We start from the raw sequence: 12,239 nt of genomic DNA, 5'->3' as shown, positions 1-12,239 counted from the left end.
TTTGTTCTTCTACACTATAGAGGTTGAAACAGTTTGTTATTCTTCTACACTATAGAGGTTGAAACAGTTTGTTCTTCTACACTATAGAGGTTGAAACAGTTTGTTCTTCTACACTATAGAGGTTGAAACAGTTTGTTCTTCTTCTACACTATAGAGGTTTTGAAACAGTTTGTTCTTCTTCTACACCAATAGAGGATTAAACAGGTTGTTCTTCTTCTACACTATAGAGGCTAAAAACAAAGTATATATAACTACTTTTCCGAAACACACGTACCGCTGTAGCTCAACTCTACTCTCCACATGCAGGATGGAGGCTGGAGAGTCTGTGGATTAAAGCGTTCTCTAAAACCTCCAGGAGGACCGGTGGGTCCTGGTCCCGGACGTCCACCTCTGGGCCGAGCGGCTCGCGGCTGCCGCCCAGCAGCAGCAGGCGGTGGAAGTCGTCCCGGTCCAGGAGGCGGTCCATGTTTTGCAGGAAAAATCCCTCACAGAACCGGCAGAGTTCTGCTCCTCCATGATGCTGCAGAGACAAACGGACCAGAAGGTTCAGTCAGCTGATGAACATTAATACGAGTAGAGACCAATACAGCTTTCATTATTTCAGCTGTTCTTCATATTTATTATTAGTTCTATGCATCTCCAAAATGTCATTTTTCAGGAATTAGAAATAAAAACAGCAAAGAAAACCTTGTGTTTGGATTAATAATACATATTTGACATTAATGACAGGATTTAAAATGTTAAAAAGGGTATTTTACTATGTAAAATAAACTGGACGACTCAGTGAGATTATAATGCATTAAACCTGCAGATCATGTGACTGTTTTATTCATCATGGATATTCTGCGGGCTTTCAGTTCCTCATATTATTAAATTATTATTATTGTTATTATATAACAAATAAAACTTATCAAACAAGTTTTGTTATTCAATACAACTTGTTTTATTTGTTGAGACGAGAGTCTGAAGTCCAACTGTATGTGAACATTTAAAAAACCCAAATAAAACATTTCAACAAGTCAGAATCTGAAATAAAATAATACATCATAAACTTTCATAACAACTGATTTTGAGGTCAACTTCCAAAGGAAAATAAGCTGCTCGAGATCAATACTATGTTTAAGTAAAGGTTGATTAAATGGAAGTTTACCGATATATTTATAACGTCATAAAGCTTCCTCTAAATTAACATTCCAGTTCTCTTCTTTATTTGAACAATAAGAACTCTTATCATGTCACCGTGTGCGTGTGTGTGTGTGCGCGTGCGTGCGTGCGTGCGTGCGTGCGTGTTTGTACCTTGGCCGTCTGGTAGATGTTGACGGCGTTGTCCACAGTCACACCTTGAGACAACTTCATCTCACAGCTTCTCTGAAGACCTCTGAGCTGGAAGAAAGTGGCCAACGGAAGCAGCTACCAAGAAAAGAAACATATATGTACATACAGTGGGTACGGAAAGTATTCAGACCCCTTTAAATTTTTCACTCTTTGTTTTATTGCAGCCATTTGCTAAAATCAAAAAAGTTCATTTTATTTCTCATTAATGTACACTCAGCACCCCATCTTGACAGAAAAAACAGAAATGTAGAAATTTCTGCAAATTTATTAAAAAAGAAAAACTGAAATATCACATGGTCATAAGTATTCAGACCCTTTGTTCAGTATTGAGTAGAAGCACCCTTTTGAGCTAGTACAGCCATGAGTCTTCTTGGGAATGATGCAACAAGTTTTTCACACCTGGATTTGGGGATCCTCTGCTATTCTTCCTTGCAGATCCTCTCCAGTTCCGTCAGGTTGGATGGTGAATGTTGGTGGACAGCCATTTTCAGGTCTCTCCAGAGATGCTCAATTGGGTTTAGGTCAGGGCTCTGGCTGGGCCAGTCAAGAATGGTCACAGAGTTGTTTTCCGAAGCCACTCCTTTGTTATTTTAGCTGTGTGCTTAGGGTCATTGTCTTGTTGGAAGGTGAACCTTCGGCCCAGTCTGAGGTCCAGAGCACTCTGGAAGAGGTTTTCTTCCAGGATATCTCTGCACTTGGCCGCATTCATCTTTCCTTCAATTGCAACCAGTCGTCCTGTCCCTGCAGCTGAAAAACACCCCCATAGCATGATGCTGCCACCACCATGTTTCACTGTTGGGATTGTATTGGGCAGGTGATGAGCAGTGTCTGGTTTTCTCCACACATACCGCTTAGAATTAACGCCAAAAAGTTCAATCTTGGTCTCATCAGACCAGAGAATCTTATTTCTCATAGTCTGGGAGTCCTTCATGTGTTTTTTGGCAAACTCTATGCGGGCTTTCATATGTCTTGCACTGAGGAGAGGCTTCCGTCGGGCACTCTGCCATAAAGCCCCGACTGGTGGAGGGCTGCAGTGATAGTTGACTTTGTGGAACTTTCTCCCATCTCCCTACTGCATCTCTGGAGCTCAGCCACAGTGATCTTTGGGTTCTTCTTTACCTCTCTCACCAAGGCTCTTCTTCCACGATTGCTCAGTTTGGCTGGACGGCCAGGTCTAGGAAGAGTTCTGGTCGTCCCAAACTTCTTCCATTTAAGGATTATGGAGGCCACTGTGCTCTTAGGAACCTTGAGTGCTGCAGAAATTCTTTTGTAACCTTGGCCAGATCTGTGCCTTGCCACAATTCTGTCTCTGAGCTCCTTGGGCAGTTCCTTCAACCTCATGATTCTCATTTGCTCTGACATGCACTGTGAGCTGTAAGGTCTTATATAGACAGGTGTGTGCCTTTCCTAATCAAGTCCAATCAGTTTAATTAAACACAGCTGGACTCCAATGAAGGAGTAGAACCATCTCAAGGAGGATCAGAAGAAATGGACAGCATGTGAGTTAAATATGAGTGTCACAGCAAAGGGTCTGAATACTTATGACCATGTGATATTTCAGTTTTTCTTTTTTAATAAATTTGCAAAAATTTCTACATTTCTGTTTTTTTCTGTCAAGATGGGGTGCTGAGTGTACATTAATGAGAAATAAAATGAACTTTTTTGATTTTAGCAAATGGCTGCAATGAAACAAAGAGTGAAAAATTTAAAGGGGTCTGAATACTTTCCGTACCCACTGTATATGTAAACATATATGTAGAAAGTGTAAAAGGAAATGTTTAAAATAGATTAAGATTATCTATAATTAAGAGTTTTTTGGTCTAATGACGGCATGATGGTGATTGTTATACGTCGACTTGGTCCAAAAGAGTCTAAGATATCTCAGGTAGAAAGACAGAAGACAGAAGACAGACCTTTGTGCGTGAAATACATTTAAAAACATTTTACCGTCATGGCGTCAGACTGGGAGACGGTCAGTCCCTCCGTCCCTCCACAGTACAGAGACTTCATCATCATCTGCATAGAGACACACACACACACACACACACACTGCAGTGTTAAACAGTCACTGTTATTAACACCAGAGGACAGACGGTGAGTCTCACCTGGAAGGTGCCGTAGGTCATGTGACTGACGTGGATGATGTTGTCGGGGGAGTCGCAGAGCATCCGCCGAAACCTAACGAATTATTAAAAAATAACATTTTCATGTTGTTTAACGTTTTTATACAATGTGCATGAAATAAAATGTGATTTGTATTAATTGTACTTTGTTCAGTTAAATGTGTCAAATGCAGAACTTTGTGGACCGATATCGTGATATTTAATGTTATGAAGTTGTTGTTTTTTTACAGTTTATTAACATACTAAATATAGTAACATTTTCATGACTATGATACGACGTTTTTTAGTGATATTTTGAAGACATACATGTTTTTTATTGAATATACTTTGTTCATTTAAGGTGTCACATGCAGCGCTTTGTGTAAGATAATCGTGACATTTTCATGAACTTTATACTCAAACAGCAAAGAGCAAGAATCTTCCAAATAACTTCTTTAATGTCCATAAAGGTGTGTGTGTTTATATAGCTCTACAGGTATAAAGTACTCTATAACTACTCTATAACTAAGTACTATATAATAAGAGAGATACACTGACCTCTCAGAAGCCGACATCAGCAGCACTCGGTGAGCGAAGAACGGACGTCCGTCCACCATGAAGGTGACGTCGGACATCTCCTGGTTGTTCAGGAAGTGAATGTCTGAGGACGGAGACGACAGAAGATCCATTAAAGTGGTCGCTGAGTGTCGTCGATACGTCTCGTTGTCACATGATGACGTGTTACCGAGCTGAGTGGACAGACTGACGTCCACAGGACGGACCGGAGGAACCGGAGAGCAGCTGTAGCAGTGAGAGAAGACGGAGGCCAGACGTTTGGTGAGGACGAAGTCCTGGAGGAGAGAAAACGTTAAGAAATGTTAATAACTCTGATAAAATAAAGAGAGATATGTAAACTGTCAACGCAGCAGTTTTATGAAATACAATATAATTACTTTTTTATTAAAACTTTGATGACGTAATATAATATGACTTTTTTATGATGTTTTCATGACACTTTTAATGACAGCAGCCGACCCAGAGGAGCGCTGTGCTTGCTGGTTATTATTATTATTGTTATTATTATTATTATTATTACTAGTCACACCTTGCTGGTTTCCAGCATGCTGAACATGAGCGGTATCCCTGTGGAGAGGAGCTCGGGGCTGTAGTCCTCCGTCCTGATGCAGGGGAACTCTGTGAGGAGGGAGACGATCACTTTGTCCCGACACAGCTGTTGTGCTCTGCGGAGAGACTCCAGCCAGATGTGGAGCCTCCAGGGAACACCTGGACACAGCAGGAGGAAGGCGGGACAAAGCCGGTCACAGATTCATGAATGGACGGAAGGAGAGTGTTTGTTTTCAGAGACATACAGAGAAAGACTGCTCTTCACACAGCAGCTTTTTGTTCTTGCAGTTTTGAATATTAGATTATAAATTTAACGGCTAGAGCAACTTCCAGCATGAAGCAACGATACAATTTTAAAAAATCATGCAAGAAAGTTGTTTGTAACAATTTAAAGCAACAATAGGTTAGAATGAGCTGGTCCCTTCGCTTCCCTTTTGACTTAGTTTGCAGAAACAAATGATATCGTTTGACATCATCACCAGCGAGCTCACCCATCTCTCTGAGCTCCATGGTGACGTCCAGGTAACCGTGCTCGGCGCTGTAGTAGGCCGCCTGCTGCAGGGCTTTCATCCTGGCCTTACACAGTCTGGGAACAGGGCTCGGGGAATCCGGAGCCGGAGCTTTTGAGTCCTCCACCTCCACCTCCTCCTCCTCCTCCTCCTCCTCCTCTTCCTCCTCCTCCACTCCTTCAGCCAGGATCTCCTCCAGAGAGAGGATGTCCTCCTTCCTGTGCTGAGGCTGCAGCAGCAGCCTCCTCAGGATGTTCCTGTGGAAGAAGAGAGGTTATTATATTTCACAAATTGTACATGAGAAACCCTCCTCTTGCACGCTTATGTGTCATCCATGTTGGCGTTGAATTAGAGGACCTGAGATTCTTAATTATCTGTGGATTATGGCTACAACATGCTGTGTACCTGTGTGAACCTTGACTGAGCTGACAGTTTATATCTGGACAAACGTCTCACCGGTGTCCGTGTGCCGCAGCGTAGGTGAAGCAGTTCATGTCCTCATATAGCGGCGATGTGAGGGAATTCCCATGATGCACTCTGAGCAGCGGGTCAGCTCCGTGGCTGAGCAGCAGGCTCACCATCTCGTAGTAACCTGGGAAACCATTTAGTTAGATTTATTCAAGAGGAAGAGGCATCATCATCATCATCTTCACCTGAACACGCGCTCGTTTGTGTTGTGTTTATATAATATCATAAATAAAACACATTAAAAGTAAACAAACTGGATTATACTTTGAGCAGTGATCCATTCTGGAGGTTTTGTGAAGTTTGCCAGAAAGAAAAAAGTAACTTTATATTAAAACCCAACTGGAGACAGAGCAGAAACTTTGTACCTTCACAAGCTTCAATTCATTCAATAATCTAATTTAAGGGATCTTCTTCTAAACGTATCGGCTCATAAATGAGATGTTTAAACCCAGAATCAGACAGCGAGCGTGTGAAGACTCTCTATACTTTATTAAACTGCAGTATAGAATCAATACCGTTCTGTCTGCATATTATCAGAGTTTGTGAACGTATTTTCATGGATTTGATGAATCGGCACTTCTCACCTGCAGCAGCAGCGAGCTGCAGCGGTGTCTCAGCCGAGCTCTCCTGACCGTCCAGCTGTGCTCCTCCCTCCACATCTGCTCCGGCCTCCAGCAGCAGCTGAGAGCGGGAGGAGACGTTACGCTGACCGACGGCGTCGCTTTATGTACCGGCAACATTTCAGCAACGAGGCGATTCAAAGCGCTTCACAGAAAATATGAATAACTTTGATTCTCCCTCGAAGTCTTTGTGCTCTCTCTCCTCACAGGTTCACCTGGACCCTGGTCCTACATGGATCCTGGTCCTACATGGACCCTGGTCCTACATGGACCCTGGTCCTACATGGACCCTGGTCCTACATGGACTCTGGTCCTACATGGACTCTGGTCCTGCCTGACACCCCCTGCTATTACTATTAATATTATTATTATTATCAGTCACATTTCTATCACTATTACTGCTTTTATTATGATTATTGTTCTATTATATCTACTGTTGCTGCTATTATTACCAGTCATTCTTATTCTGCTATTAATAGCGCTACTACTGTCATCACTACTCTGGTTATATGTATTGTTTCTGTCGTATGGATTGATTGTGTTCCATAAGCCGTGGAGTCCTCACCTGAGCCACAGACAGGTGACTGTGCAGCACGGAGAACGTCAGAGCCACCCAGCGCCGGCTGCCGGGGTGAACCGACGGGTTTGAGGCCGAGCAGCCGGGGACCTGAACGACATCATCAAACATCGTCAGTCACAGAGACGCTCACCTGAAGACGTAGAGAAGGCTGCAGCTGCGTGTCTGTTACCTGCTGGTCCAGGTGAGCTCCGGCCTCTATGAGCATCTGAACCAGAGCTTCATCTCCTGCTGCCGACGCGTACATCAGAGGACTCATCCCCTGCACCGGCACACAGGGAGGCTTTTTATTATCATACTCTGATCTCACAAATCTCTGTTTACTCAAAAAACCAATCACAACCTCTGGTGATGACAGAGAAGCAGAAGATAAACCTGAGACTGAGGCTCTTTCACGTTTTAATTTTTTTTGTCTCCTCGATTCCTTTCCTCACCTACTCCCGTCCAGATGCAAGCGAGGAGGCGAGACGAGTCGAGGCATTCGACATAATGAGACATCGTTATTTAAAGATATACATCCAAAAAATATGAATTATGTAACAGCTGCATCAGCTTTCTGTTTGTTTGTTGTTGTTTTGTTTTACCGCTGTGTTTTATGATAACTTATATAATTATCTCTCACCTGGTCGTCCATGGTGTTCACCCCCTCAGCTCCCAGCAGCCCCGTGGCCTGACGGACCAGATCTGCTCGCCCACACGAGAGCATCCTGAAGCCCAAATCCAGCTGGAACTTTGCCGCAGCGGCTTCAGCATCCAAACATTTAAAGGACTGGAAGCAGCACTCCGACCTTTGAGAGAAGGAAAACAAAGCATCATTCAGGAAGCGGCTCCTTCTCTCTTTGAATCAGATGTTATCGTTAATTTATGTCTCCAGACATTCTTACTTCAGCTGTCGGGGCTCACAGTCCAGTCCTGGGAGGAGCTGCCTGGCTGTCTGTCTGACATCATCGCTGTCCACCAATAGGCTGCGGCGATGTTCGACGTGCACCACGGCAACTCTGATCCACTCCATGAGAGGAGGGAGGAGCAGGAACAGCCTGGAGGAATATTAGGTGGCTTTACAAACCGGCCCGGGACAGGAGGGCTCTACAGCGGGGGGGGGGGGGTGACATGAGATGCCTGCAAAGAGCTAGAAGGATATTAAAAGCAGGCGGAAACTTCTGGTTCTGAAAAGTGAAGTCAACGCCCTGTTGTACGATGAGAATAAAACTACCTTGTAACCTTCGTAACATGTCGGTAAACATGTGGCTCCAATATCTCTGGTTTTATTTCTATTATTTTTAACAGTTGTTCAACAACAATTCCCCGAATCAGATCAGATACACGTACGTTACACATACTCGGTGATTGGTGCATAACAGGGGCGTTTCTAGGATTCAAAGAAAGGGGGGGCTTAGCCCCAAGGGCAGCGGCATGGTTGCGCGGCAATTATTTTTGGGGCCCATATGGAGCAGTGGATATCCATTGTTTCAGATATTTCATTGTTTCAGTTCATAGATTGGTTCAATCAGAAAGTGTGATTTTGCTCTGTAGTTTTGCTTGCATTCAGTATATAATAACACAAGAGACAGAATTTCAGGGTCATAGTGAAATTTGACAACACAAATATGAACTTTTCTCAAATAAAGAGAGAAATAATTTTCCTGCTTGTAAAGGAAAGACGGATAAACTAGCTTTCATACCCGCGTCACTCCCAAATCCTGATTCTTAAAGGGACCGCACACAGTGGATGGAGAATGGACCTGACAGTGTCAACTTTATATCGTTCAGTATGATGATGGCTATTGGATTGTAATTTGAAGGGGGAGAAAACATACAAACCAGAACGCACGCACATATGTAGCATTTTCTTTGTTTTTTTAAAGCCAATAATGCCAAATTATTTGGGGGGGCTGAAGAACATTTTAGGGGGGCTTCAGCCTAACGACGCCCCTGGTGCATAACAATAAACACTATTTAAAAATATAAAATATGAAAATTTACAGTAAAATATGGTACGTTAAGGTTTATATTAACAGAGAAGAGTTGTGCAGAAACTCCAGATTCTTACTATTTATGACGTCAGTATTTCTCAAACATGTTTTTATTTGGAGACTTTCAGGTGAAACTCAAAACTTACTTCAAAGCGAATTCACAGGTTCATTCTTACTCAACTCGTCATCTTCAGATCTTCATCCGCCGACATGTCTTACGTGCAGAGTGAAAGTTCTGATGAGATTCATGGGAACCAGCTTATGGAGCGGGAACATAACGATCCTCTAAAGAACGTCTCAAAAGTGCTTTAAAGACCATTTAACTTCTCGTGTGTCGTCCATGTATTCCATGTTTCATATTTTATATGACGTGAAGCATTAGTATTGTTTAGGAATAATAATCACACACTTACTAATACCCTATATCTCGTTAAAATGATTTATCATCAATATTACAGACATTATTATGTATTTTAATGTATTGTTCTCTATAATGTTGTGAAATCATTTAGCTGGAGGCTTTAAATGTCTGCCTCCTCCTGCACTGAGATATCATTTATGTTTGAGTCATTTTTTAATTTGTGCAAATAAACTAAACTAAGTGAAGAAAACTACATTTCCCGTCAGAAGAAAAGAGTGAAGACGGTTCAGTTGAAAAAGGCTGATATTAGTTTACAGTCTGATGTTTGTTTTCAATATTTACATTTCAGGCTCATAATAATTAGAATAAAGCTATTTATTTATGTAACATTTATATTGTTTTACTGATTGACGGATCTAAAATCAACACAAATCAGATTGCTGTAAATGAAACAAGCTGTTTTATAGTTCAGCTGTAAAGAGCTCGCTCACCTCTCTCGGCTCAGCGTCGCGGTCGGAGGCTCCAGGTTGGGATTTTCCAGCGACTCCATCTGAGGGCTGGACAGGAAGTAGTAGAGCGTCCGGAGGGCGGCGGCGGCCCACGATACCGACGGCTGATTGGCTGAGCGAGCCGGCCCGACGGCTCGGAGACGCTGCATGTGGTGCATCGCTCGAGACACCAGATCACCTGCAGGACGACAAACCATCATCAGATCCTTCTCAGGTTATGAGATAAGATCAAGACTTTAAGAGTGAATGAAACCAATTAAAGCAATTAAAACACAAACATGTAAAGAAGCATTTCATCTTCATCATTAAGCTCCAATATCAATAAATAAATAAACAATAAAAACAAAAGTAACCCAACTATGTAAAGTAGAAATTGATGGTGGTTCTGGAGGAAAGGTCGAGAACCCATTAAAACCTAAAAGGTTCTTCCTCTGGGGAGCAGGAATATAAGCTGAGGAATTCATAATTTGTCTACTCAGTGGCAGCAAACAGCCCAGTGCATTCTGGGTATTAAAGGGGACATCGCAGTCCTTTTTCTGTTTTCTCTAGTGATGTAGCACTAATTTAAAAAATATTAACGCCTTTTTGCATAAACAGTTAACAAAAAAAAATCAAATCTCTTTTCATGAGACAGCAGTAATATTCTGAACTACGAGGCTGAAACGTGAGCTGCAGAAACAACACGAGCTGAATTTAAAGAGCCGTGAATGTGTCACCACAAGGTCCATGAACTCAGATGAACAGTGAGGTTGTTCTGTTACTTTCTCTCCTCAGATAACGAGGTATGGTGGCCTGTGAGGTGTGAAGATGCCCTTGTTTTCTTGACACAAACCTCAGGTTGTTATGTAACGGGAGGGGGGGGGGGGGGGGGGGGGGGGGCGACCCGTCCCAGGAGGTCACAGTTTAAACAAACACTCAATACACACAGGAGGCGAGTGTGGCAACACACACACACACACACACACACACACTCACTGAGCTCTGCGATGCTGCCCACACAGGTGGTGAGTAGACTTTGCTCCAGCGTTCGCAGCTCCAGCTGGATGTAGGCGTCCTCCCTGCTCTCCGTTGCGTCCCGGGGAGCCTTCGTGTACGGACTGACATGAGCCGGCAGAGACAGCTCACCTGAACACACAACGTTAAAAATATACATTCAAACAGACTCTCACAATGAGGCCGTCTGGCTTTGCCTCTAGTTCTGTAGAAGAAAATCCTGTTTTTGAGTGTCGAACTACTTCAAAACGTTTGCAGTTTATTCCTGACATGAGATTTGCTAAAATGTGTGTAAATACACAGCGTGTTAGTCATCATGTGTGATCGCTCACTGTTTACAGCTCTGAGCATGAACGAAGGGGTTTCTGCTCAACGCGCTGCTTCATTCTGTGAAACACCAGAGGACGAACAAACAGAACCAGCTGAGAGGAATCAAGAAGACAGCGAGTGAAACTCAGAGACGCTCATAGACTGGAGGTGTAACACCATAAACTAGCCTCCACAAGGACGAGGAGGGACTGTTACTGTCTGTAAACTCATATCTCATATTCATAAACTATGTTATCACCTTCATACAAACCCTGTAAAGAAAGAAGTATTACATGCATTATGATGGTGAACATCCTGTAAACTATTTAGCTGATACATATTTACTCTAATGAAGATTTTTAAGACTTCCTGTTTCTAAAGCGTCTAAAAACTAATTTTATTTAATAAGTTTGTAGTATTTTTATCAGTGAAGTATTTGTTGCTTCCATAAACTAGACTGCACTCATGACTAGGGTTGTCACGATACCAAAATTATGACTTGGATACGATACCTGCATAAGTATCACGATACCCGATACTTACGATACGATACCAGAATTCGATACGATACTGGTATATTTATCTATAATAGTAATAAATAAAACATCTGTACGGTTCCCTTTTTTACCAGCTTGTTCCTGCCCAGCTTTTTGAACACTTAACAAATGGCATTAATATTAATGTTGAACCTCTTCACATCTGTTGAGCCTCTCTCATATTTCCGCTGGCTTTCAAACAGCTGAAGGGAACTCTGTCTCTGTGTTGCTGCTGACTCTGCTGACATGTCTGACTGTCTGTGGGAGTGGGTGGATAAACAATGCTTCATTTACTTGGATAGTGAGTTTGATATTTTCACTTCATATCTTAATTCATGGAATAATTATTTTTCCTTAACTAAAAATAAATATAATTAGCTCAAGATCCACCCTCAGGCTCCACCAGCATGGAGCCATTCTGCATCAATTGTGTTTCATTTAGTGCACTTGTGTGAGCATTGTGACCTCATCATCATGTAGACTTGTCCTCAAACTAGGCTCAGCTACTCCTGTTAGCTGTCTATGGGGGAGCTTGGGGGTGTTCATGTTTATAATCACATTTGCTTACCCGTCGTTCTTTGAACTCTTTGAATAGTTGGGGGTGTCTGTCTGAAAGGTGCTTTGCCATGTTAGACCTGTTGCCTCCCTGTCTGTGTGGCTTTGAAACACGTTTCTCAGACGGGTCTCTGTATGTCAGTGGGGACCGTACACGGACCTTGATGCCACATGTCTCCCCTGTGACATGCATGATCACTGCTGTGTGAGCGCTGGGCAGCCCCGCCCCCTTGCAGTCAATGCCTGCAGGCAGCATGACAGGGAGCG

The 12,239-nt window shown here is 42.8% G+C and overlaps 1 protein-coding gene across 1 annotated transcript in view; it reads right to left on the bottom strand.

The window, feature by feature from the left end:
* Nucleotides 1-289: 289 nt before the first annotated feature.
* The window catches only part of LOC142940972 (ankyrin repeat and BTB/POZ domain-containing protein 2-like), an 18,836-nt gene continuing 6,886 nt past the window's right edge, over nt 290-12,239 (bottom strand). The window contains exons 2-17 of the mRNA XM_076083189.1: nt 10,555-10,704; nt 9,562-9,757; nt 7,621-7,773; nt 7,359-7,524; nt 6,909-6,998; nt 6,725-6,826; nt 6,124-6,220; nt 5,528-5,663; nt 5,054-5,328; nt 4,543-4,721; nt 4,183-4,288; nt 3,996-4,098; nt 3,441-3,513; nt 3,283-3,351; nt 1,297-1,410; nt 290-520 (exon numbers count right to left, since the gene is read on the bottom strand). Coding sequence (XP_075939304.1) covers nt 290-520; nt 1,297-1,410; nt 3,283-3,351; nt 3,441-3,513; nt 3,996-4,098; nt 4,183-4,288; nt 4,543-4,721; nt 5,054-5,328; nt 5,528-5,663; nt 6,124-6,220; nt 6,725-6,826; nt 6,909-6,998; nt 7,359-7,524; nt 7,621-7,773; nt 9,562-9,757; nt 10,555-10,704 — 2,240 coding nt within the window. The remainder of the gene's footprint in view (nt 521-1,296; nt 1,411-3,282; nt 3,352-3,440; nt 3,514-3,995; nt 4,099-4,182; nt 4,289-4,542; nt 4,722-5,053; nt 5,329-5,527; nt 5,664-6,123; nt 6,221-6,724; nt 6,827-6,908; nt 6,999-7,358; nt 7,525-7,620; nt 7,774-9,561; nt 9,758-10,554; nt 10,705-12,239) is intronic.

The sequence above is a fragment of the Anarhichas minor genome, unplaced genomic scaffold (genome assembly GCF_050575085.1).
Source record: "Anarhichas minor isolate MPS153535 unplaced genomic scaffold, ASM5057508v1 ptg000123l, whole genome shotgun sequence".
Classification (NCBI taxonomy): domain Eukaryota; kingdom Metazoa; phylum Chordata; class Actinopteri; order Perciformes; family Anarhichadidae; genus Anarhichas; species Anarhichas minor.
Note: the sequence above shows the minus strand (reverse complement) of the source record. Positions and strands in the feature narration are given on the sequence as shown.